The 27,591-nt window shown below is 41.0% G+C and overlaps 1 protein-coding gene across 1 annotated transcript in view; it reads right to left on the reverse strand.

The window, feature by feature from the left end:
* Positions 1 to 27,591, reverse strand: part of LOC113405172 (rab effector MyRIP-like) — a 346,653-nt gene that overhangs the window by 159,955 nt on the left and 159,107 nt on the right. Inside the window, exon 3 of the mRNA XM_026646107.1 lies at positions 18,200 to 18,421. Coding sequence (XP_026501892.1) covers positions 18,200 to 18,421 — 222 coding nt within the window. The remainder of the gene's footprint in view (positions 1 to 18,199; positions 18,422 to 27,591) is intronic.

The following is a 27,591-nucleotide window of genomic DNA, read 5'->3' on the forward strand; positions in this document are numbered from 1 at the left end:
AGTGCTTGACCTAGTATGAAAAGGATGCGGCAGGTCATGGTTGAAATACAACAGGCAGATACAATATGGGGGGAGGAAACACTGGTATTGTACAATCCAGCATGACTAGTCCTTTACTTTCACAAACAAATTTACTCTCAAATTTTAAAAACGGAGGGCACTGTGAGAATGTTTAAATTCACAAGCAGACATCAGGGCCCACAAATATAGGGCATCTGAAGAACAGCTCCAGAGAATTTAGCCACAGCAAGAAAGGGCTTCAGAGATCACAGGTGTAGTAGAAGACATGTTGTCGTAGTTTTTGCTGCCATAAACAGTGTAAGAAACCTGCATGCATTCATTTCCATAGGATCCAGAGAAAAATGGGCAAAATAAAAATCAGTCTGTCCCCTACTCTCCAGACCATTAAGTATGCAGCTGCCTTTGACAGGTAGACAGGGGACGTACGTTCTACCACCCATCTTTTTCTTAAAAGCAGAGAAGCAGTATGGGTTGTGGTCCATCTCATGAAAAATGTAAACATGTGATCTCATAGCTTCATATTAAAAACACAGAGCAACAAGAGCTTCATTATCTATTTGAGTGAAAGGTGTGTCTGAAGAATAAGAACAGTGGGGGATTTATTTGTGTGGTTAAGCATTTTAAATGACAAATTAAATTCTCACTTTTATTCTTGTGAGAACACAAGAGCCTTTTAAGATGACACTATCCCTAATTGCAAAGCACATTAGCTACAGAAAAGGCATATTTAGTATTGCTGTTCACAGCTAGTGGTTACAAGTCTGAAGTATTTCCAATTCTATCTTCAAGAGAAAGACACCTGTACCAACCACTGCATTTAAGATGCTTTCTAAATCTAGGTGTATATAACTTGACAGCTGTTCACATGTAACAGTGTAAATGGTGTGGAGGAAAACAAAGTCCTCACTCTGAGATTGAAGCAACAAGCCAGAGGCAGCTTTATTACGAGCAATTGCAATATGCACAGGAGAGTACACAAGGACAGGGATTCCCCCTCCTGAGGCAGGTCTCCGTTAGATAAAACAATTAGGGCAAGCTTTTATACCTTTTGTTACATACAGTAATGATCAACAGCTGCATTTTGTTTATACATATTCCTTCCTGATATCTTACTTTTCTCAGCAATTTTCTGCTACAGTCTGCGTTCCATTCTTATCTAACACAAGGTCAAAATAACCTCTCACAGTTTTTCCCACTCGCCCAGGCCCTGCATTAAAGTCTCGCGTTATTAAATAGAAGAGTTAGCCTGACTCGTGCTCTTCCTGGAAGACTAAGATGTCTGCGCTTTTCCCAACTTCCACAATGGTTTTGGAGGAAAAATATCCTAAGGGACCATGAAGGGCTCTGGCCCATGGAAGAGGAGGATAAACTGTTAGGACTCGGCACAATGAATGCAGATTCCCTGTGCAGCACAGAGCTGGACTCTGCACAGAGCTGCTCTGCCTAGCACATTGTGGGCATGGGTTGGAGGGGCACACAACTGGCAAGTCTGTACAGTATTCCCCACTTAGAGGGAGTATGCAGTAGCTCCCAGGAGTCTCCCTTTGAGCACTCTGCATTCTGGTGGTAGTGAGAGACGACTTCTTTACTGGACCCCACAGAACTCCCCAGGTGCATAGCCCCAGTTACATGAGCTCACAATTTGCACTTTAAAATATGAATCCAGCATTTTCAAGGTCAATTAATTTCTAATTAATGTAACAATCCTGAAACATTTCAACCGGCTCTTCAACTGTACAAATCCTGTGATTCACTAAATAAGGGCCTTTAGAGAGAATTTTGTTTTAGAACAAAAGATCTCTTTATGGGCATCATCATCTCTGGGAGACAGCAGGCATACAGCACACTGTGTACACAATATATCCCCCCTAAGAACTAATCTGGAAATTGCCTTTGTTGTAAGGGTTAATGATGTCAGGATTCTCTGGAGTGGGTTACTAATTTCTAGGTTTTATCAGGGATTAATGGTTGCACACATAGTGTGAGGAAAACTGAGGGCTCAGCTAGTGTATGCTAATAAATACTAACATATGTCAAAATCAGTTAACCTTATATCCATCACTTTAAAATGCTTGATTGTACAATTGAATTAAAAAGAATTCCGTGGATAAATGCTCTGGCTAAATGCTGTCTTAAGGGTGCCTCCCACAAAAAAACATATTTAGCTGATTGCTCGGTCTAGTGATTTCCACGCCTTACTAATTTTTAGCTTCCTTTTCTGAAAAGGAGATGTTTACAGGGATCCTCATCATCGCCTCTTCACCACCTTCAAAGGCAAAAGGCCCACGTTGCAGCACCCTTAGCCTTCAGGAAAGATGGCCATATACAGCGCCCTCTGCAGACTGTTGACAACACTCCGTGAGTTGGTCAATCAAAGACACTGACTCCTGCCCTCTCTTCTTGCGCCCTTCTCCCCAAGTCTGACAAATGAGCACACTGATTCCATAGTGTTTCCAGATCCTGCCAGACTGAAAACTGTCAGGTGACCTTGGAACCCAAATTCTTTTTTCCCTACTGTAAAATGTTCCTAGTGGCTGTTGGACTGCTGCTTCTTGATAGTGCCCAGAGGTCCCAATCCGGATGTACAAACAGAGGTAAATAGGGTCCCTGTCCCAATGAGCAATACAATCTAAGAAAATGAGCAGTATACAAATAGTGGGAGAGAGGGGGACAATCATACATACATATTATGTGGTACACACATGTAAGAACTCAGCCAATATGTAAGGGACAGGCTGAAGGGTAGCTGGGCATATATATTTAGTTTGGTAAAACTGACTAGCAGGCCTGTGTGCGTGTGTGTGTATTCCCGGACAAAAAACTACTTTAAGATGGAGTTGAAGTTGAGTGTCTGGATTGGGAATTTAAGGATAAAAAATTATTACAGTGATGTTGTAATTATACCCAAAACAAGCATTGTAAACTCAGAAAATTCAGAGTTAAGATCAAATTTTAATGAAATCCAAACATACTCTGCCATATAGATGCCATGCAATAAGCATACAATTATGAATGCTGTATTTTAGTATTTGTGATAGATTAGATTAAACCAATTTTTAAAAATACTTTCCCCTATGGTGTCACTTTGTTGCAATGTTTTTTAAATCCATTGACTTCAGTGGTACTATGCTGATATATGGCAGCAGAGGATCTGGTCCAAAGTGTCTCTGATGCTCTCATTTCAGGCTCATGTTTTCCTGAGGTGCTATGAAACAACATATCCAAATTTATCCCAGTTAAAATGAGATTGAAATAAACCATAAATTCCCTTCGTTTTGGTCTCACAACAGTTAAACAAGACTTTATCAATATATGTTGAATTAACAAATCCCACAGAGAAAAGCAGTGAAAAATACTTGCTTCTAAGCAGCATTCAATGTAGAACATAAAACCACAAAAACAAAGCAGACTCCACCCCAAAGGTGCTGATGATAGTTCTCAACTAAGGTAGAATTTCTTGTACATTTCGTTATGATTACTGATTTAATTTTACAGAGCAAGTTTCATTTTCAATTTACCCAGAGCAGTCAAGCCTTGCTTTTAATTTATATGGTATTTCAGGATTCCTAAACCTTATAACTTTGCTAACAGGAAAAGAATGGTTATTTACCCATAACTGTGGTTCTTCAAGATGTGTTGTCCAGATGGATTCCACTCTTGATGTGCATGTGCCCCATGAACATGAGGTTAGATTCTTTTTGATCATCAGAGTCCATTGGGGCTGTGCAAGGGCCCTAAATATCCTTGTGCCCCCACACATAAAGGGCTCAACAGGCCCAACCATCCCTCTGTTCCTTCACCAAAACAGAATCCAGATGGTATATGTGGCAGGGAAGGCGGGCAGCACAACAGACACTGCAGACCAAAAAGAATCTGATCTTGCATGCATGGAAAAAGAAATGATTTATGAGATGGCTACTTTCTATATTCCAGTTTGTTTAGCCAAGGAAAAAATATTCTTTTATTAGTAATACAAAATATCCAGAAACATGCCATGACGTCACCATTAATTAAATATTGAACATTGAATTTTCAACTCTTTCACAGGTCAGCAATAATTAAATAGCAGTAGTTACCTATGATAATTCAAGCGCTGTGTACATGGTGAAAGAATGCATAACTAACCAGTGCCTTTACACTAAAGACAGACTTTAAATATTGATGGGGAAAGAATAAAGAAAAGTTCATGGTAATTTAATAGCTTTGATAAATATTAAGCCCCACATTTTCCAAAGGTTCTCACCTCCTGCTTTCATCTGAGTGCATGGAGCTTTGTATCAAAGATGCTGATTCTCACCTCTCTGGGTGCCCTCCAAAAGCACTTACACCTGTAATTTTTACAGATCATAATTTGTGCAAATGACAGAATTCACAGATAGAAACCCAAATACACATAACTGGTGCATATAAATTCTAGCTTTTACACACACACACACACACACACACACACACACAGTTGTGCATGCACACAAAGGAACCCCATTTTGAGAATTTGTTCTAAAAGGGTTAAACACTTGTTGGTTTGGAGAATTTGTGATGAGAGAAAACCTTTGTGCTATATGTCCCAGATCCAAGTCCAATCACGTCCAGGAGAGTGAAAGTCCTTTATACCTAGTGACCTATGTGAAATGAGTTAGTAGCCTCAGCCCAGTTCCTAGCACATCAGTGTTTATAATAAAGACAGAGTCCCTCACAGTTAGCAGTAATTGTCACTCCATTTAGCAGTTTCAGGCTATGTCTACACTACAGAATTATGTCAATCTAATTTACATCGGCATACAGCCACTGCAGTTATTAAATCACTTATGCGTGTGCATACTTGGCTCTTGTGTTGGCGCTCCATTTCCTTACTAGGAGCACTTGTATTGATTGTATTGTCAGCATGAGGCATTGTGGGATGGCTCCAGAAAGCCACTAACAGTCAACCTAAGCAATACAGTGTCTATGCTGCATTGTGCCAACCTAATTACATCAACCGTGACTCTGTGCCTCTTGGGGAAGTGATGTTACTAAATCCGCATAGAGAGGCACTTACATTGGCAGGAGCCAAATTTAAGTGAAGACACTTCCACAGCTAGGTTGACGCAAGACAGCTTACATAGACCTAACCCTGAAGTGTAGACCAGGGCTCAACAGAGGCTAAGGGGACTGAATGAGTATGGTAGCAAACTACCCTCTCATTTCTTGAAAGTGCATGAAAGTTTTGCCTCATTAGCAGGCCATCAGGAGACAAGGATTACTTTATTTTCCAGGGCCATTAACTCAACATCCTTCACAAATCTGGGAATGAGAACTAAGAAGTTGAAAAGTTTGATGAGGCATGGATGTAGAATAAGAATTGTCAGACCATCACTGAATCTAGAACGTCAGAATCAACTCACTGTAGGTAGGATCCCTTTTACTAATAGGCAAAATATTAACTGAGCCCTTAACATTTCCTTCAACAAGGAGGAACGATACTACTGACTCAGTTCTACCAAGCAGCAGAGAACATAAGGCTTGGACAGAATACTCTGGTGAAATGTCTTTATTGTTTTTACTCCTTGATTTGTAATCCCTTATTACTTTACACTTTTTTCTTTCAGTATTTTAAGTGGATTTTTACATCTTGTATTCTTCCTTGTTCTACATACCCTTGCTTCCCATGACTCCACTTCCACTGATCCAGCCGTGGAACTGCCATGCTAGTGGCCCTTCTAGTCGGGTATCCTGTCTCTAAGAGTAACCAGTACCAAGTGTTTCAGAAAAAGGTGCAAGAATCCCATAAAGGGCAATTACAGAATAATCTGCCAAAAAGAGAATTTTCCTGCTAACCTGTCAGAAAGTTAATCCCTTATATTTTCTATCCTATCTGTTATAACTGTGGATGTTCTCATCCTCCATACAAATGTCTAAGCCTTTGAAGCATACTGATTAAAAATAATATTTCCTATTATCAGTTTTAAACATGTCATCTTTCAGTTTCCTTGAATGTTCCCTTGTTCTTATATTAAGAAATGGGTATATAGGAAGACCCAATCTACCTTTTCTATACTTACTATTTGTTATTTTAAATAACTCTTTTATATCCCCTCTTATTCATCTCCTCTCTAAATTAAATAGTTTCAAACTTTTTGCTTTCTATTCATATGGAAGTTTTTCCTTCCCTCCAATCAGTGTTATCACCCTTCTCTGAGCACTCTCTTTTTCTGAGATATTTTCGGGGTGATCAGAACTGGACACAGGTGAAGGAATATCACTGATGTATATAACTGCATTCTAATACTTTCTGTATTCTTTTCAATTCCATTCTTTATACATCCTAACACTAGTATTTGCTTTTTTTGACTGCAGCCGTACATTGAGCAGAAGTCTTCACCAAGCTGACCTACTACAGTGACACTTCTCCTGAGTGTTTATAGTTAATTTATTAATGCCACCACCTAATTCTCATATAATGCTTTTCATCTATAGAACTCAAAGTACTTTGCAAAAGAGGACAGTATCTTTCCCCCCATTTTGCACATGGGTAAACAGAGTCACAGAGACTTGTCCAAGGTCACCCAGCTGCTCAGTGGCAGAGCCAGAAATAGAACCACATCTCCTGAACTCAAGACCAGGGCTTTATGCACTAAGCCATGCAGCCTACTCTCTGGAATATTTCAATCTTCTCCAGTCTTGACTATCCTAAACAACTTTATTAATAAATAATAATAATAATAATAATAAACAAAACACATAATACATCATAATATTTAATCACTGCAGTAATCCCCCCTTTTTTGCTCTCCTCTCCCTTCTGCTAATTCCATTTTTAGATGCTTTTCCGCAAAACGAATGGCAGCATTGCAGATTGTTGTGTCTTATGCAAGTATAGCTTGATTCTGTCTAACAGAATAGAGATTTTCACAGTGCATATATTAGAAATAACTAAAATAGATCAGAATACCAGAGAAACCGCAGAGACCAACGTACCAAAGCAATCAGTGTGAAAATTTCTTTTAAGCCATCAAAACGTAATTCAACCAAAGAACAGAATAGACTTCCCTGGTTCTTGTGAGGAGAGCACCTTGCTTCTGTGCTCCCCTTGCATACCCTGAGCAAAGGGAGCGTGGGTCAGAATTGGGGCTATGGCTTTATAAGAGGAAAAGGAGAATGCATTTTGGATGGTTTACATCAGGTTATGAACCTACACATTATACTGGATATACAACTTTATAACTTGGAAACATGGGCTTTCTTGATATTTATTTTGATCAGCAAATCATTAAGGTGTAACATAAATTGTGTCATTTAGTGGATTTAAAAAAACATCACAGTGGAGGCAGTATTTTCTGCCACTAAAACATGACAGGATGAAAATGTTGTGCACCTTTTTCATGTCCTGACATTTCAGATTACCAAAGTCATGGTAGGTATATCTAGTTCAGTTCTAGCTTAGCCCAAAGAAGTGGTAACATTTTCTACAATCATTGCACATGCCATATTTTGGCACTGCATGCTGCCAGTTCCTGTGAGAGTTTTCTCAAAGTGGCAGAGCAAGTACAGTATGCAGCACAGATACCCATATCCACATCTCATACAACTGTAAGAAATCCAGTTTTACACAGAGCTCTAAGCTGTGGCTTAAGCAGACCATCCAAAAATATGTTGGCTCCATCCTAGCAGATGGCTTCACCTACTTGAATGCAAAACAAGATTATTAACCAGTATGATCCCCTATTTAGCTTTCTGCAGCCAAGTCATGAAACCAACTGTTTTGTTACACCTGAATGTATTAGTAAACAAATACTGAGTCCAATTATTAGCTACTACTTATTTCTTAACGTACTGTTGCAGGGCTTTACCAATTCCAACACTTTCTTCAGTCAAATATGATGATTATACCCTTAAGTTGTACAACAGCTGTTGAAGGCGACAATCTAATACCACCTGTGCTTTTAAACATACCTCTGTCATTATTATTTGTATTACAAGAAGGCCAGGAGGCCCCACTGAGATTGGGTCCCATTGCGCTTGGTGCGCTACCTACCCATAGTAACAGACAAGCCATGCCCCCTAATAGCTTGCAAGCTGAGCAAACAGACAAAAGAGACAAAGGAAGTATCATCATCCCCATTGTACAGATGAAATTGAGGCACAGGGAGATTAAGTGACTATGCACAGTTCTAGGTGGAATGGGTTCAAGATGGAGTTTGCAGAATAGAAGGGAGCCGACTTGAGTAATGCTGAATTCAGTGGGATTATAAGGAAATTACCTGCCAATCTAGCACAAATCAAAGTACATGCCAAAGAGATGAAATAGCCACAATTGTCTCAGTTTGTCCATGTTGTTATTTTTATCGCATATCACAAGGTTTGTATTGTAGAAGGTATTTTCTTCCATAAAACTGGACACACTGAAACATACTTCAGAGCTTACTGATTGTACATTGTGCATCAGAACAAACAATAGGACAAATAGTGGAAGCAATCCTGCAATTGATTCTGTGTGGGCAGACTCTCATTGGCTTTAATGGGGCTCTGTGCAAGCAGACTCTTTTCCTCCCACACAGCGCCCCACTGAAGTCCATGCGGTTTCCCCATGGCAGAGTCAACTGCAGGATTAGGGTTTTATTCACTACTGTTCCTGCAGCCCTTATGCAGGCAAAACTTCCATTGACTCTCTGATGGGAGTTTTGCCTGCATAACGACCACAGATTTGTGTTTTGTGTTGCAAGTTTTAACATTATCAAAAACAATTGCTCTAAATCCAACATTTTTACATCAATGTTAGTAATGTGCAGGTTCATCAAGGTCAAATATACTGTGTATTGCAGATAAGAGAGACCTTGATAAATTGTCTACCTGTTCCACTGCAGTACATATTTTAAAAAGAATTCCTGTATTTAAATTCCAATTCTATTAAGACAATATAATTTGCTATATTATGTGAATTGTTATAATTTAACTAGCACCTTATCATCCTTCAATCATACACCACAATAAGTACCAGATTAAATGTTGTAAAGAGCAACCAAAAAACTCCAGATCGAGACTCTGAAGATATACATGACAATATTCTCTCCCCCCCCCCCCAAACAGCAATTTAATTACTGATGCAAGTAAGGTCAACACCAGGGAATACTAAAAACAAAGAAATAGTTTTTTTTCCTTTAATATTAAACATTCAACTAAATAGTACTACAAGTAGACATTCTAATAAATTAAAATATACCATATATATTTAAACTAAACAACAATAACCTGGAATTTTAAAGTAACTTATCTGGAAAGAACACATTTTGTAGAGAAAACCAATGGAATGTAAATGAAATAGAAATCTCAATACAAACATACAACAAACTTCTAAAGTATGCACTTAATAGAATGTGAGGAAAGGGGGAAAAAAAGTGTTTTCTTCAATTCTCCTGAGAACCTATACAGACACAGCTATAAACCAATTCCAGAAATATTAAAGTTCTATGATAAGATGGATCCTATACTACATAAAGTAGGGTTGCCAGGCATCCGGTTTTCAACTGGAATGCCTGTTAAAAGTCTGGTCGGCACTGCAGCAGGGCTAAGGCAAGCTTCCTGCCTGCCGTGGCTCCAGGCGCCGCTTACCTCAGGTGGCTCTCGGAAGCAGCAGCATGTCCTCCCTCTGGCTCCTAGGCAGAGGCGCAACCAGGTGGCTCTGCACACTGCCCCGTCCACAAGCGCCGGACGTGCAGCTCCCATTGGCCAATCATTGAAAAGTTTATGATTCACCGAATATGATTAGCCTATTTGTATGCATGTATCATTTTGGTATCTGAAGTTAGGAATATTGTCTATGCATCTATTACAAATGTGTTTACACCTGGGGAACGCCCACTAGGCAGAATTCATCAAGTGACGGCCTGAGTTCTACACCCAGCTTGCAAACTGAAGTTATACAAAAGAAAGATGCAGCAAATCTAAAAGATAAGATAAAGAGTTTTCATCAATCTTGGCTACATAGTGAATTAGACAGAGCTTTTTTGCTTTTGAGGATTATTGATCCAAGAGTGCTTGGTTGTTTATTAATAGTCTTTTGAATACAGAAAGTTGATATTCTTAGTTAAATAAATTTTTCTTATGATAGTGATATTGTGCAATATAGGGAAGGGGCGGGCCTTGGACCAGTTCGGAGCACCAAAATCATACAAACCTGCCACCCCGGTCCCCTCTGGTGGTGGCCAGGCCACATAGAGGCCTGCTGCACCCTCGGGTAGGAGAAGTGAGTCTTTTACCTCAAGCTGTAGAGGCTCATGCATTAAGATCCAGAGATCCCAGGTTCAAGCCCTGCTGCCAACAGCCCAGCCAGGAGTGTGGTGTTACAGTTGGCTTATTTGAATATCTTCCAATTCTTTGCATTGCTCACAGCAGGGAAGTCAAGAACCAAAATGAGACAGGATGGGTGAGGACACCAGTCCGCGAAGAAAATCACCCCCTTCCTGTCATTCAGCCCTTCCCCACAAAAGGGAAGCAGTATGGTGTGTATTTTTAACAGTTTGTAATTTGTGTCAGGCACAAAGTTCACTCCAGCTCTTTTCCAGAACAGGGCTCACAAGTGTGGGTGGGTCAGGGTGGCCATTGCCAGTGCTCTTGTTGTCCTGTGGATCCAGGACTTCATTCTGTAGGGCTGCCAAGCTAACGCTAACCTCATTTGAGAAAGAAACCAAAGAAAAATAATCTCAACAATCAGTCATATCTAAAGTATTTCTCTCACACTTACTCGCATGGAGCTACACGGTGATGTGCCCTTGCGCAGATATGCAGGAGCCAGGCAGGAAACCTCCACTCCTTGTGCTGTCTTGTACAAGGGCACAACAGCAGTCCCCATGAGTAGAGACAGCACCGTTGTTGCTTCTTCTGAGGAGCAAATCACCCAGAAAGGGACAAGCAATGAGGCAGGACAATCGATCTGCCTCTCCCCTTTGCACCAGCTTACAGAGTCGGGGTGGGTCATTTGTGGGAGAGCATGGGAGCATCACCCTACTGAATGATGCACCGCATCTAATGAGCAATCCCAGGAGATATTACGCTTTCTAAGACTCAGGGCTTGGCTACACTTAAAATGCTATAGTGGCACAGCTGTGCCGCTGCAGCACTTCAGTGTAGACACTACCTTTGCCAATGGGAGGGATTCTTCCATGGGTGTGGGTACTCCACCTCCTTGAGAAGCAGTAGCTAGGTCAATGGAAGAATTCTTCTGTCAACCTAGCACTGTCTACATGAGGACTTAGGTTGGCTTAACTACCCTGCTCAAGAGTGTGGATTTTTTTATGCCGACCTAATTTTCTACTATAGACCAGGCCACAGCCTTTCCCAGTGCAGCTCCACATCACTCCTTAATTACACAACTGAGCCAATAAATTGGGTTACAATTATTAACAGCAATGATGTTAGTAATTTATTCACTGAAATATAATGCATGACAGGTTCCAGGTCACTGGCCTACAGCAAATATTTATAACTGAGTTACAAACCAGTGACCCTGGGGAGACTGTGACAAATGTGCTGATTTAACTACACTGCCAAAAATAACAATTTTTATAAAGTAGTTATGAATTTTCCTTGTTAAATGAAACTCATCCAAGACTGTTTTCTTGCTGAGCCTATAAATAAATGCTGCAGGTATTACTCAGCGGCATTCTCAACCTTGGCTGCCCATCCCCTGCCTGTAAGGGTGAAGGCAGGGGAAAAGGAGGAAAAAGTGCAATCTGAAATGCTCGCGTGACTAAACTAAGAATTCGCATGAGCTCTCTAGCTCTTTTGTCAAAGAAAATACTATTGTCGCTCTTTTGAACTGTCTCTTCCCTAAGATGGGTGAAGAAGGTCTAAGGAAAAAGTGAGAGTGAGCAAACCCCATGGTGAATGCATCCTTTTGCTGACTCAACGCCTGGTGTGTGGAAATAATGCTGAGACACAGCACTTGCAGGAGGCAGGAGTTCACAACTCCAAGAGGAGGGTCTTTGGCAAAATGCTAGAATTTTTTTTCTTCTTCATTTTTATGGCAAGCAGAAGAGCCAGAGAAAGTTTGTGCGTAAAGGATAACATGATCTGCCCGTCCTACTTGCGTCTCTGCGCTTTTGTTTTCAGAAGTTTAAACGTACGTAAGTGTTTTCCAGCAGCAGTTTCCCAGCAAACACTTCCCACAATAAATGGAACGCCAGAACACACCTGGGTCACCCAGCAGCAATGGAAGCGTGTAAGCTTCCAAATGAATTCTTACCACATGCATTGCCCACCACTGAAGACATTAACAATATTCATTTTGTTCTGTTATTATAGATGGAGCTAGTAGCTGCCAATAGCTAAGATTTCCCAACACTTACCATTTTAAAATCCTGTTCTCAGTTGCTTATTTATTGAAACATTGAAAAACTACCCACTTGCTGGGGTCCAGTGGACAAAAATGGCAAGTGATCATAATGCATGCTCACAAGAGGGCTGAAATAAGGTTGCACAGAGAAACCTTAATTCTGCCATTTCCTAACGTTTACGTGCTTAACATTTTCGGCCATAGTTCTTGGAGGTAATAACAGAAATGTAGGTCTGGAAGGACCTCGAGAGGTCATCTAGGCCAGCCCCCCATGCTGAGGCAGGAGTAAGTATACTTTTACTAATGGGAGGGATAGCTCAGCGGTTTGAGCATTGGCCTGCTAAACCCAGGGTTGTGAGTTCAATCCTTGAGGGGCCCACTTAGGGGTCTAGGGCAAACATCAGTACTTGGTCCTGCTAATGAAGGCAGGGGGCTGGACTTGATGACCTTTCAAGGTCCCTTCCAGTTCTAGGAGATAGGATATCTCCATTATTAAAAAAAAAATGATTTAATTATACAGTGGTCTGGAGTCTTATTATTATTCCATGCATTGGCCAGAGGGAAGGGTTGAGTTTTTAAGCAATGGAGTACACTCCTTCCCCTGTACCTCTTCAGCAATCTCCACACTTGATGGTCGGGGAGCAAGCACATGACCTGACACTTTTCTTTCAACTAGATGACAAAGCCAACCCAACAGTCTCTCAAGGATTTGGTTTAAGACCGCTGTAAATTATATTTTCAAACTGCTTTCCTGAGTGTCTTGTTTTCATGCTTGATGCGGCACGTACTTTTTCCATACAGGGTTATCAGCTATGATTAGAAAGCTCCAATTGCCAGAATCCCAAGCTGTTTTTGATCAAGCAGCAGTAAGAAGCATCACTGAGTTTAGAATCAAGATTTCAGATTTATTGTATAGTAAGTTACATGGTAACTCTGATTAATCTTCAGTCTCACAGTCAAGGGAAAAAAAGGTGGCAGACACAAATTCTATTTTTAAATGAGCCTAGTGTCTTTCTGAAAAGTCCTTCTATAAAAGATGCTCAGATTTTCCTTATGTTCCTCTCCTCTCCAAGCCCCGCTGTACTGACTGAACAGCATCATACAAAGGATGTGAACTGAGAGAACTCTGTCAAAATGAACCACATATCCTTTGCACCGTACTATGCTTCTGAAACGAAGTATTTAACCAGACGATCATAGGTATTTGCTAACTCCCCATTCTGCATTGACAGTGAGCAGTTATAAGCAAATACACAGTTTTTAAAAAGGACATATTTAGGCATTCAATGGCCTGTGAGTTTGGTACGCGACGTACATCCTTTCATCTCTAGGTTACCATAAACAGCCCAGTTTAGCAGTCCGAAAATCATTACTATCTTAAGGCTACTCAGTAGCCTATTGGAAACAAGTTTATGGTCTCAGACTAGATCAGGGGTGGGCAAACTACGGCCCATGGACCGGATCCAGCCTATCAGGGCTTTGGATCCGGCCCGTTGGATTGCCACCCCCATGGCGCCGCGGAATCCCTTCTGCTCCTGGAAGCAGCCGGCACCACGTCCCTGCGGCCCCTCAGGGAGGAGGGGGCAGAGGGCTCCACGCACTGCCCTCGCCTGCAGGCACCGCCTCCCGCAGCTCCCATTGGCTGGGAACGGGGAACCACGGCCAAGGGGAGCTTCGGAGGAGGTACCCGCAGGCGAGGGCAGTGTGCAGAGCCCTCTGCCTCCTCCTTCCTCAGAGGCTGCAGGGACGTGGTGCCGGCCGCTTCCAGGAGCGGCGCGGGGCCAGGGCAGGCAGAGAGCCTGCCCTGGCCCCTGTGCGTGCCGCTGCCACCACAGAGCTGCTCCAGTTAAGCAGCACCGGGCCAGAGCCCACACCCTGAGCCCCTCCTGCACCCCGCACCACAACCCCCTGCCCTGAGCCCCCTGCCACACTCTGCACACCTCCTGCACCCCAACCACTGCCCTGAGCCCCTTCCTGCATATCGCAGCCATTCCCACACCCCAACCCCCTGCCCCATCCCTACATTCATGGCCCTGAATGCAATTTCCTCACCCAGATGTGGCCCCCGGGCCAAAATGTTTGCCCACCCTGGACTAGATCCTAGCAGAATGGTGTCCACTTCACAAAAACAACTGGCACCAACTGCACCTCCACTGGCAGCCTCAAGAGAGGAGCCAAGGGCTGAATGAGCATGGAAACTTCTCATCTCTAGAGATGTTACAGGGCAGAAGAGAGGTGCAATGGCAGGGCCAGTGGGCATCATTGCCTGTTCTCATGGTAGATTACTTCAATCTCCACTAATGTCAAACTGGCACCTTTCTTGAATAATGAAGTGACCTTCAAAAACTGAAAAAAATGTATTCTTATGATAAAAAAAATCTTAAGGGAAAGTAGCTCATTCTGTTTTCTATGCTCACTGCTTCTGAAAATGTGTCAGTTGAGATTTCTACACACCTGGGGAAAAACCCTAAAACGATCCTATCTAATTTGGAGAAAACAATTTGTTATCCTTAACAGAGCCCCAATAAATCTATTAATTTATATGTCTCAAATATGTTTTCATAACATGTCAACAACAACAACATTAGAAATAATAATACCCCCCCCCCCCCAAAAATCCATGAAACGTTAAAGACTCAATTTTAGCACAGACCAACCCCGCCACCCATATCCACACAAGTAGCCCTGTCAACTTCAGTGGTACTACTCTTGTGATTCAGGGAAGCCGGGCCTCCGTTTTATTCCTGGTACAACAAATAAATGAACCATACAATAAAATAATCAGCAGGTGTGTGTAATGAATCCCTTCAAATTATTGCAGAGCTTCAGAAGAACTAACAGATATTTCATTATACAGCTAGGCTGTGACTTGGATTAAAAACACTCACACAGGAATAAGGGGGAGTAAGAACTCCTTTCACATCCCTACGCAACAATGCAGACGCATAGAAGCAAGTATGGTTACTTGACTATTTTCTCCCTCCTCAAAACAGATTGGCAAGGTGGGGTGAAAAACAAGCATAGCCTTGACCAAAGTAGTTGAGCCAGTAATCTATTATTGTAGGCTGGCAGGAAATTACTGTCCCAGGAAGCAAAGAGGGAGTAGAGAAAGAACTGTGGCTCGGAGCTGCATCTCTGATTCATAGTGCCTCCTGGTTTATTGCCATTTAGGCACCACCCCAACTGAGGGCTATGCCTGAAGTCACAATCCCAGAATTTTGAAGCATCTTGCATCAGCAAGGACTTTCATCCCCAATACCTTTAAAGGTAAAAAGTATAAAAGAGGCTGAAAGTGCAAAAAAGTCTTTTTCAATGATGACTGGATCTGTACATAAAAGGGGAGGAGTCTACTGGCTATTTTATTGATCTTGCAACACCAGTGCTACCAACCTCAGAGCCAGCATCAGATGATATTGAGGTCCATGAGCTGGCTGCTGATGTTGGGGATTTCTGTCCCCTTGAGGCAGTAGATGAAAATATCAATTCTCAGTAAAAAACAAAACAAACAAAAACACTTCACAGAATGCTACTAATAAATGCTGTATTATAGGTATCTGGTCAGCAACATTTAATACATCTGTACCTATGTCTATATAAAACACATCTCTATAGATCTATATTTTTATACATAGAGTTTTTAAAATTTTGCAGGATACTTTGAAATACAGAGCAGTATTTTCGGTGCCTTTTGCATCACTTTGCTGTATGCTTCATGCAATTTATGTCAAAATCTTTCAGTTGATTGCTGTTTGCTATATATGGCTGTCAAGCTGAGTTTCACTTTGATTTTTGTTACACCTTTTTAGCAGTTTCAGTTACTATAATTTTATACCTATTGAGTTTAGAGTTTTTTATTTGTCTGAACCCATCTGGACAGCAGAAATGAGAACTTTGTTCTGGTCTATAAAATATTGCCCATCGTTTTGTGAATTTTGGATGTTTCATCACTGAAGTTTCACAAAGTGGATTCATGACATTACTTGATTTTGTCCACACTGAAAGTTGGGAATAGTGATATGACCAATAGATATGGAAGTATCAACACAAACCCCCACATTCCTATCCAAAACTGTCAAAAAATTGGTTTTAACATTTAACAAAAAGTCAAGGGAGCAAAGAACAGATTCTGATGAAACCTGGATAATTTAATTCCTAAGTTCAAGTTCGAAATTAGACAGATTTCATAAGGTTTAAGCTTTTGAAACTAAAACACAGCAGCAGCATTCCATTCCCATTCTCTCTAGCTGAAATAACTCTTATCAAAAGGCAATTATTTTTCTATTTGCTAGTGTTTTATTGCATCTACTCCATAACTATCTACACTAACCACAAAATCCTCCTCTTTACCTAACATAGTCTGAGTACAAAGGGACAAAATACAGGTAGACAGACTGAAGAGAAGAGTTTTCCATTGTCAAAGCTATTCTATATTCTTGCTTTATATTAGATAATAACCAAATATTCTATCCAACTAGCCACACTGATGATCTTTTATTAGTTTCCTCTGTATATTTTTAACCTGCAGGAACATAGTCTTAAACCACAGTAGATGATCAAAACAAAAACAAACACCTTCTTCCAGGACTGATCACCAACATGGGGGGTGGAGCGGGGGAGGAAGGTAGGCAATTGCATTTGCTAGCTGTTAAAGAGATGACACGGCCACCAAGCAATATTATAAGATATTATATTATGTGGAATACAATGCGCCTGATTTGATCTCACTTACCCTAGTGCAACCCCACTGAACTCACTGGAATTACTCCTGATCTACACTGTTGTAAATAAGTTCAGAATCAAGCCCAATGGGGTTGCTTTGATATAAATACGGACTTCAGTGTGGGGGGGGGGAGGGCTGCTGCTTCCTCTTCTCCTTATGCCCCTGCTGCTCCCCTTCTTTGTGCTGTAGGGAGGCAGGGAAAGGTATTTCATGCTGCACCAGGGCACCAGAGCCTAACCTAGCAACCAGGCAAAGGGTGGAGCTGACAGCCGTGGTTCCTGGGATGCCATTAATATCTAAGTGGGCTAAAGGAGAGCTCCTGATAAGAAACAGCAGTACTTCCTCTTAGACAGTAGTGAATTGGAGCCTGGAAAAGGGATCAGGGTGGTCTCCTTTATCCATTTCCCCGCCAGGAGAGAGGAGGACTGAGATTACGTGGCCACCCTGGGCCAAGTTTGTTTTAGTTAAACTACCATAATTGAAACAGAGCCATGCAAGGCCAAATGTCTCCCAGGAAGATTGGCCCCGAAGAGCTGTTTTATGTGGGCTGGCTCTTTTTACTGGTTTGGGGTTTTTTTTTTCATGCTGGCTTAAAAGCGTTGGTTATCTCAGGCCCAAGGGGTGGGGAAGCAATTCTATCCAAGGTTCCATTAGGCAGCATTTTTTGAACTAGTCCCAGTTGTGAAAATTCCGGTACTGTTTGGAATGTATTTTTGAAGCATTTAGTGTTCTGTGGAAAGTCTGTCATTTAGAAAAGCATTCCAGACAAATTCACTGCAAGATAATCTACTGTGAGAGACCCTTCTTCACCCTCCCGGCCTTATTTTCAAGTGATTGCTGCAAAATGGCTGGCCACCTTTTAACCATCTGTGCTTACATGTTAGTAACCTTAAGGATCACACCCCTTATGCAGACTAAATCCAATTAGTACTTGTTGGTTTATCAATCCAGCAAAGCAGATTTAGAATAAAACATTCCTGGCCCAAAGCAATCCTTAATAACAACTTCTAGACACTCTAGAGTATTCTGTGTCTTATGTCTTTCACCTCATCACTGTTAACAGCTGACAAAGAGAGGGAATAGGAGGAAAAGTCAAGTCAAGATTTCAGTCCAGCTATTCTATACCTGGCAGTGGTACAATAATCACCTACCTAGCTTGCTGGCAGACATTGCAGAGCCATGCCTTGTCCTTCTTCTGATAGGAGCTGCAGTTCTTGCAGATGTTGTATTTGCAGTCTTGGCACTGCCGCTTGCTATTGATGAGAAACGTAAAAGGAGAGCAACAGCGAATGCAACAGTGCTCATTAAACTTCTGCTGCTTAGAAAGGATGCTGCACTTGTTACCCTCTTCATCGAGTTTCTGCTTCATTTCACTGGAACCAAAAAGAAGAAACAAAAAGACAAATCAAAATAATCCTCCATTTGGAGTTCTCTCTGTACGTCATTTAGCCCCCTTCTTACAGCCGCATCAGGCCCCCAAAACAACATTCAATAGGAAAAATGCATGATAGAAATGCATAGTCTGGCCACAGAACAGGGAATCAGGAGCTTCCGCATTCTAATCATGCCTCTGACTGTGCACTTGGGCAAGTCACCAACTCTCTAGACCATGTTCTGGAGCAAACCATATGACTTTACATATGTGGCCCTCTTCTTCGTTAATAATTAGTAGGGTTTTTTTAACGATTCATTGCTGTTTTTAGAATGCTTTGAAGATGAAAACCACTGTACAAAAGTGAAAGAGCTGGTTGGACAGTATTTTAAAAAAGTGATCTGATTCATGAGGTTATATTATTCATAAGGGCCCCAATTCAGCTTAATTGCATGCTTAACTTCAATGAGATTTTAAAATGTTGCTGAATAAGGGCAAATATTGGACCAACTGCTGGTTATTAGTTAAAATGTTTCCAAACCCTGAAAGTTCCATACGCTTTAGCACAAGTGTTTACTCATCCAAAAATTCATACCAGAGGTTTGATATTCATTATTTGCTTTTCTACTATTTAAAATGTATCAGCCATCCAATCAAAGAGTGGAAACAATACCATACGACTTAAGCAACTGACCACAAAATACAAACAACAAAGAGCATATAGTTAAAGTGAGCAGCTTGTAAACACTGTATAGGCTGCAAAATAGTCATTGAAATTATTCAGCAAATACTTAAGATCAATGCATACACTAGAAGAAAATCAAGATTCTTTCGTGACCAATTTCCTAAATAAAAATGGCCTACATTTATATAGAATAGTACTATAATGAATAGTTTGGCCACTTCTAATGACTGATCATTATTATTTAGTATGACCACGATAACATAGGATAATGTCAAAAACTCAAATACAGCAGGACATGTTGATTAACATACAGGAAAACAATCATGATTCATTGACTTTAATTTAAATTTACACTTTTTTATTACACCGTTGCTAAAAGAACAGATAAAAATATGTATTTATTAGCACATATGTACTCAGAAATTGGTTTAAGATTCAGTATATAAATCATTGTAAACAAAGCTTGGTATGTTTCTAAAAAGCCCACAGTACTGTGCTATTCATCTTCCTATCTGCCATTTCCACCTCTCAAATTCATAACTCAAAGTGAAAACAGTCCATTTTGTGAAAACCTTACAAACCAATTCTAAAGTTAAAGTCTAAAAGGAATGCAATTATATCAGTGATATAAAAGGTATATTTTCCAAACCTACACAGACCTTGGTATTAAATCGAGTTCTGCATGCATGAGATGTTTTGAATATTTAACACCACGGACCTACTTAGCCACTGGTGGTATTGATCCATCTCGGAGCAGCTGAAAAATACAGTATTGCTTAGTTACGCCAGATAGGCAGATCAAACATAAGAAGAATGTCTATGCAGTTCCAAAAGAAAGGCTTATTTTATTTAAGAGATTTGTTTTCCAGGAGGAATTATTTATTTCTGTGAATGTCCAGGAGAAATATCACACTTCAAACAGACATGAGACCATCACTTACAGGGACAAGTTAAGGGAATATAGTTTGTTTAGCCTGAATAAATTGGACCAAATTAATTCCTGGGGTAACTCCACAAACTCAGTAGTTATGCTAGGGATGAATTTGGCTCATTATGTTTAAAGCGTGAACAGACTGTATTTAAAAAGGGGGAAATATAAAGGGAGGATAACTATTTGTAGTAGTAAAGAGGTAAATTGTGGTTAGTCATTACACTGCCACACAAAAGGAAGGGAGAAAGGAAGCCCCCCACCAAATTGTCTTTTCCAATTTGTGATTCATTTGTAAGAATCTTTAATGTAAAGGAGGCAAAGGTATCCAAAATGTCTACCATCAAATCTAACTCTGCCACAGAAATTTGTTTTAGAAATGTGTATTTTAGGAAATAGAAATGTACACTTACATGGTCAGACTATAATTAATTCATTCATTCTTCTGATTGAACCAAAAGGCCTTGTTGTGACAGTTTATGTAAAAAAACCTAAGTATTTAACTTCAGTCACTGCTTTGGGTAGTGGATGTTTTCTGGCATGTCATCCTACACAAAAGCCAGTTTAGGAACATTATTTAGCATAATGCTTTTGGTCTAATTCTCTCGATTAAATTTTGATTGACGGTCCCCTTCCTCTTTTCTTTTTTTATACTGTGTAAAAAACATTAATTGTCGCTGCCATGCTTCAATTTGTTTTTAATGTCCTAAAGGAGTTTAGCCAGCTTTATAAAAAAAGAGGCCAGATTTGCAGCTTGACTATTTAATACTAAGATTTATGATCTGTTACAGTAGGTATCTTGGTGCTCTGAAGATATGTACTGCAAATCAGATTATACAAATTATAGATACCTGTAATTTGGAAATCGATCAAATACAGTCATAATAACATACTTGTGATGAAAGAGCTAGCGTTAGAGCAGTGGTTCCCAAACTTAAACAACCTGTGGACCCCTTTCACTAAAATGTCAAGTCTCGCGAACCCCCTCCTAAAAATGAATATTTCCAGGGGTTTTCTCCTTTACCAGAGTATAAATTATAAAAGCAGTGATCTTGGAAATATAAAATTTGTTTTTATGACATGCTTATTACACACTATTATTAATTATTATTTATCATTACGGTATTTTTATTACATTATGAAAACGGCAACACTCTTCCAAGATCTCACTTTTGTAGTTTGTATCACTCTGAATAAGCCTGTTATAAGACAAGGCTCCTACGTTTCATCAAAGAGTATCAGATGTGAAACAGCATGACGGTATTCAAGAAGCCAACTCAAAGAGTTCCTCCTACACAAGCATTCAGGTCTTGAGCAGTCCAGGCAAACAATGCACGTTCCAACAAAGCCTAAACTTGTTCTTCATAATAATTTTAAAAACAATACTAGCTGCCTATTTAATTTTAAAAACAGCAAAAAATATCCACCTCCCTTTCCATTTCTTATAAGGAGTCTTGAAGTTTAAATCTCGTCAGTGTGATAGAAATGCTTGCTTTGATCTGCTTAGCTCTTGGAAGTCCAGGGGCTCCGTGCTGCTGGCCCCGTGCTGCCTGGGGTCCCTCGAGACAGCTCTGTCCACCATTAGGGAAATTTTTCCCCAAGAACCCCCTGTAACATTTTGTGAACCTCAGTTTGGGAACCACTGTACTAGAGGTAAGAATGAGACTGGGAGTCAGCACTCCTGGATTTTCTTCCCAATTCTGCCATTTATTTGCTGAGTGACTTTGGACATATCACTAAATTCTCTATGCTTCACTTTACCCATCTGTAAAATAGATACAATAATACAGATCTAAACCCCATAGGTGCTAGGAAGACTAATTGTATGCAAAATTGGGATCCTTATATGAAAGATACTAGTTCAAAATATGTTGCTTCATTTTACCATAAAAGCTATCTAGTTTGCTTTATAGGATCCCCCTCCCATGATGATAGCATCTGAGCAACTGATCCAAATATTAATCTGTTCCATCACCAATACAGTTTGCTGGCAATTAAGTTATCATTACTAAGTAAAATTTTCTGTGTGTGCAGTACTATAATCCTTACTGTTAGGGGTCACCAGCCCGAAAAGGCTGAGAAACACTGCTCTAGCTCAGAGGTTCTCAAGCTATTTACCATTGTGGGCCGCACATCTGGGCTGCATCCAATACTACCTTGTATGGGCCTGAGAATGTCACATGGGCCGCAGCTCTGTGCTGATTGGGCCGCAGGTTGCTCTAGCTCAATCAGAAGTTCTGAGCTTGATGCAGGAATCACTTGGCCTGGGTTAAACAGATGATCAGACTAGATGATCCCTCCTGACCTTAAAATCTATGAATCGCTGTAAATGTTGAAATCTAGACTGGACAAAGCAATCACGAAGGGAACAATCCTCCAAAGCAATCGTGTAGAGGAATAGACCAAAGTGACCTACTCTTTATTTTTCTTCTCTAATCTCTAGAAGCGTGTGATAAGTATGGACTATGCATCAGCCTATATGGCTTCTTCTCTAAACAAATGACTAATAGTGTACACAGCTGAACAAATTCACATGTAGTGAAAATAGTGCAAGACACCTGTTACATACTGGGGGCAGCCAGCCCCTACTGCTTGTGTTGCCACGGCTACCCTACTTCAGTGCACTAGCTCAATCAGAACTAGCGTGACTATGTCTCCTCGAGCTTGGAATTACTTCACCAGCTCAAAGAGTAGACACTCCCTAAGTTAAAGGGGAGCAAAGGCTTACAGAAGATGTGTATATGGAGATAGAAAGGAAATGGCAGAGGAGTCAAGAGTCTTTAGAACTTTGTAGAAAACTCTGGGTCTGCCCTATCTTGTTGCTTTGCCTAGACTTTGCTCCCTATGCTGTCCTAGCTAGCCAGACAACAGCTCCTGCTACTGAAAACATGAAGCAAAGGAACCCTACAGGCTCAGAAACCAGAAAGCAAATAAAAAGCGCTCACTATTTATTTATTTTTTCAACTTTATGATTTTTCAGGGCTGACTCATGGTGTTTGAATGCTTGGGCTTGGCAATACTACTGGTATCTTCCCCTTCATTGTTGAGGTGCTACTCTCACTAAATCACCGTCAAGCTCCAATGCAGCCAAGAGGTTGCATTGTCCAGAATACGGAAACTGTTCAGCTGTTAAAAGTTTATTGAAAATACTTGGGGGGAAAAAGAAGGTGCAGAGGGAAGCAAAGGAGCCTATTAGAGAATGAGGAATCACCAACACCATTTCAGGAATGGAATTACAATGGAGGGCCTGATGAACAGTACTTTGAATTAGCCCATTTCCACTGCTCAGTCATGAAGTAAATAGGACAACAAGGTAGAGAATAAAAGGCAAGCCTGGCACTCTCTCTCTCTCTCTCTCTCTCTCTCTCACAGCTAACAGGCAAGCTCCAGCAGGGAGAGGCAAACTGGTTCCAAAGATCCAATAACTTTGATGAGTGTTAAAAGGTTTTGAGTCTTATCTAAACCTTACTATACATCACATTATATGCCATAGCCTAGTAATGAGAGTATGTAACCCAGTGTAAATTATTACTGTAGTACAAAACTGGGCAGCAGATCCAAACTTTTTCTAGGTCTTTTATTCCAGTTGTTTTTATTGCTAGAAAAGAACATTGTACAGAAACTTTTTGAAAAGGGAAAAGCCAATATTTTATCTCAGGGGCTTAGATGGCCCCTGTCTTAATTTGGCCCCTGCCTCATGTACGCAGTATTTGAGATGTGGGCGTACCATTGATTTATATAAGGGCAATAATATATTCTCAGTCTTATTCTCTATCCCCTTTTTAATGATTCCTAACATCCTGTTTGCTTTTTTGACTGCCTCTGCACACTGCGTGGACATCTTCAGAGAACTATCCATGATGACTCCAAGATCTTTTTCCTGACTCGTTGTAGCTAAATTACCACACACCCCCCCCATCATATTGTATGTATAGTTGGGGTTATTTTTTCCAATGTGCATTATTTTACATCCTCTAGGAAATCGTCCTGTTCCCTGCGGCTCTTGGTGCAGCTCTGCAAATACCAAAGGATCCTGCATTCTGTGCTTGCAACTCTCATGACAATCATGCAGAGCTGTGCAAGCTCCATGCTTCTGTCAGAGATGGTGGACAGCAACAAATCCTGTGCGGGTTATTGGGATTTTAAAAATAAGCATGAAAAGTATGGGATAGGCATGGCATTATGGGACAGAGAAAGTTGCATGATGGGAACTTGACCCTGCAGAGCAATCTCCCGTGTGGCTCATTTCTGCCCTACTCTGCGTTGCCAAAACTTCCAAAAAGACAATGGCGAGTTACACCCATGGTGCACCTAACTGTGCATTGACACAAGAACTCCTGTTGAGTACGCGCAGCACCGACGCAAGGAGCCAAGTACACACACACACACACGCACAAACAATAGACTAACTGCAGTGGCTTTATGCCCAAGTAACTTGTGTCATCAGAAGTTTGTAGTATAGACATGCCCTTAGAAAGGTTTTCCTAATATCTAACCTAAATCTCCCTTGCTGCAAAGCAATGGGCTTAATCTGCAGCAAGACTGAGATTGAAGTTAGAAAGTTTTTCCTAATATCTAACTGTAAGAGTAGTTAAGCTCTGGAATAGGCTTCCAAGGGAGGTTGTGGAATCCCCGTCATTGGAGGTTTTTAAGAGCAGGTTGGACAAACTGCTGACAAGGATGGTCTAAGTCAGAGGTTCTCAAACTGTGGTCCACGGACGACCAGCGGTCCGCAAGCTCCATTTAAGTGGTCCGCAAATAGTTCCCTCTAAGGTGCGCGTCTGGGCAGCTGCACACGAGAGAATGAAGGGCCACTAATTAGGTGCCTGGACCCTGGAGAAGATGCACATGTAAGGTGATGTGGTGGCCTTGGGAGGAATAAGGGGTAGGTGGGAGGGGGCAGTGGGGTGAGTAGAGGGGGTGGGGAGAATTTGGGACATGCAGGGCTGCGGTGGCCAGAGAAAAGGTGACTTTCCCCAGCTCCAGGGCTGCAGCTGCCAGGGAGAGATGTCCCTCTTTCCCAGGCTCAGCTCTCTGGCGGGGAAGAGAGGGAGAGACCCCCTTCCTTCCCAGCCCCAGTTTGTGGGCTTCCGTGGTGGGAGAGAGAGGACACATCCATCGCATTAGAAAGGTAAGACTACTGACATTAAAATAGGAGTTGTGTGCTTTTATTTGTAGAACAAAAAACATTACTTATTATTACAGGTTTTTTTTATATAGCACTTTTATCCAAAGCGATTTACCATAGTTAGCTAATGGTACAAACAACATTTGGAAAGATCATTAAGTGGTCCGCCGAGACCCTCAGCAATTTTCAAGTTGTCCGCGAAAAAAAAAGTTTGAGAACCACTGATCTAGGTTTAATTGGTCCTGCCTCAGCACAGCAAGTTGAACTTGATGACTTCTCGAGCACTAATGTACGATTCTAGGAAAATGCAGGAACAAATTCAGCCCTAATGTACTGGAATAAGTGGGGCTGCATGAGGTGCAAATCAGGGCCAAATATGGCTCACAGGGAGCAAGTTACTAATTCCTTGCACGTCATCAGTTCTAACTATTTCCCTATGCAGCTTTCTGAATTAATTGGAAGAGTCCATATGCACTTACCTTCTCTGTACTGAATGATAACAATAGATATGAGCACTACAGTAACTATGCACGCAAACACACACGCAAGCTGGGGGGCACAGAATGTATTCTGAGGAGGCGTGAGAAGACAGAGTGGAGAGTGCTGTCCGCTGGCCACGTGCCCAACTCTGAAGGCAGTGCTGCTGCCAGCAGCAGCGTAAAAGTAAGGGTGGCATAGAATGGTATTGTCACCCTTACTTCTGCACTGCTGCTGGTGGCGATGCTGTCTTCATAGCTGGCCAGCCGGAGAGCAGGGGATTTTGGAGCCTGTAGATAACAAGTATTTGCCTTTTCTAAGATTAACAGAAGAACAAATATAAATGCCTGGTTCAAGAATATAAAACAAGCATTTACTATGACATTTTGGGGATTGGAAGTACTCTATATACTACCTCTCCAAAAAGGGCACGTAGAAATCACGCCCAGGGCTGAGTAAATTCATATTATGAGACTGAAAAGTACTCTACATTTAACAACAGAAATTATTATGCTAAAACCTTACTGAGATACTGATTTTGTAAAGCATTATCTGCATACAAATGTACCATGGATTCAGGATACAATCTCTCTTTTTTTTTTTAAATCCAACCCAGTGGAAACATTGGATTTTGTTCATTCACACATGCTCCTGATAATGGGAAGTGTAGGTACACTAAAGGCCTTTGTATCTTTTATTAAACATCATAAAATAAATGTAATGAAGGCCAAGTTGTGGAAACTCACTGCTAATCGTTGCTGAACCAATTACACCGCTGATGGGCCCTGTGAATGTCAGCATGCCTAACACGTGCCATCTTCTTAAAAATGCACAACAGGCAATGCAATTGCTAAGGGAGAGAATAGATTCAGCCAGTACCAAGATCAGAAGTGAGCACACATGCCCAACATCAATCCCACGCTAATTGCGCTCGTCTCTAACCTAATCTCATAACAATTTCATGGTCAGGGGAAGCAGTTTCACCAAATGAATGATTCATGCTTTTTCACTTTATAGACACTGTACCAGTTGGGTTGTTTTCCAGCTGGTACAGCCATCAGATTAGTGTTTATAATCAACTGGAAATGAGTGACATGTCAGACTGTAATTAGATGATAATGAATAATATATTGATATTATTTTAAATTCCTTCTTCCTATGTAAACTTGTAAATTGTTAAAGAGACATATTTAGCCCCATTTTTGCTGTCCTGTTGTATTAGAACAGGGGTTCTCAAACTTCGTTGTGTCTGTAGTAGTTTATGCATCCGCTCCTGCCATACAAGTACATTTACTGATTAAAAAAAAAAAAAAATCAACATGCAACTCTCACTAAATATTAAAAACAGTAAAGCATTAATTCAAACAGAGCCATTTAAGTATATAGTACATAGCTCTCCGGCTGGCCAGCTCTGAAGACATCATCGCCACCAGCAGCAGCGCAGAAGTAAGGGTAACAATACCATACCATGCCACCCTTACTTTTACGCTGCTGCTGGCAGCAGTGCTGCCTTCAGAGTTGGGCACGTGGCCAGCGGCCAGCACTCTCCACTCTGTCTTCTCACACCTCCCCAGAATACATTCTGTGCCCCCCAGTTTGCATGAGCAGCACATTTGACTAATGGGTTTTGAATACGTGTAAGTTGATACACATAGAAGAAACAGTAAGTAAATTATAATGCTATTCTTTGGGGGTTCTCATGAGATCAGAGCAAAGCTTGAGTAGTTAATGTAATCACTAGGATTTGAAGCAGAAATGATTGCCCTGTTATTCAAATTTTGCCAGATTATTTTGTATATGTAGAACATGTTCTGTGTTTTTCAAGTATATATTTTATGTATCCCCTTCTACTCCCCTCTTGAAAATCCTATCATGTATAAAGTTGTATACAGGCGAGTCTCATCTTATGCTGAGGTTACGTTCCGCTGTCAGCACGTAAAGCGAAAATCGCGT

The sequence above is a fragment of the Terrapene carolina genome, unplaced genomic scaffold (genome assembly GCF_002925995.2).
Source record: "Terrapene carolina triunguis isolate 2854851 unplaced genomic scaffold, T_m_triunguis-2.0 Scaffold34029, whole genome shotgun sequence".
Lineage (NCBI taxonomy): Eukaryota > Metazoa > Chordata > Testudines > Emydidae > Terrapene > Terrapene triunguis.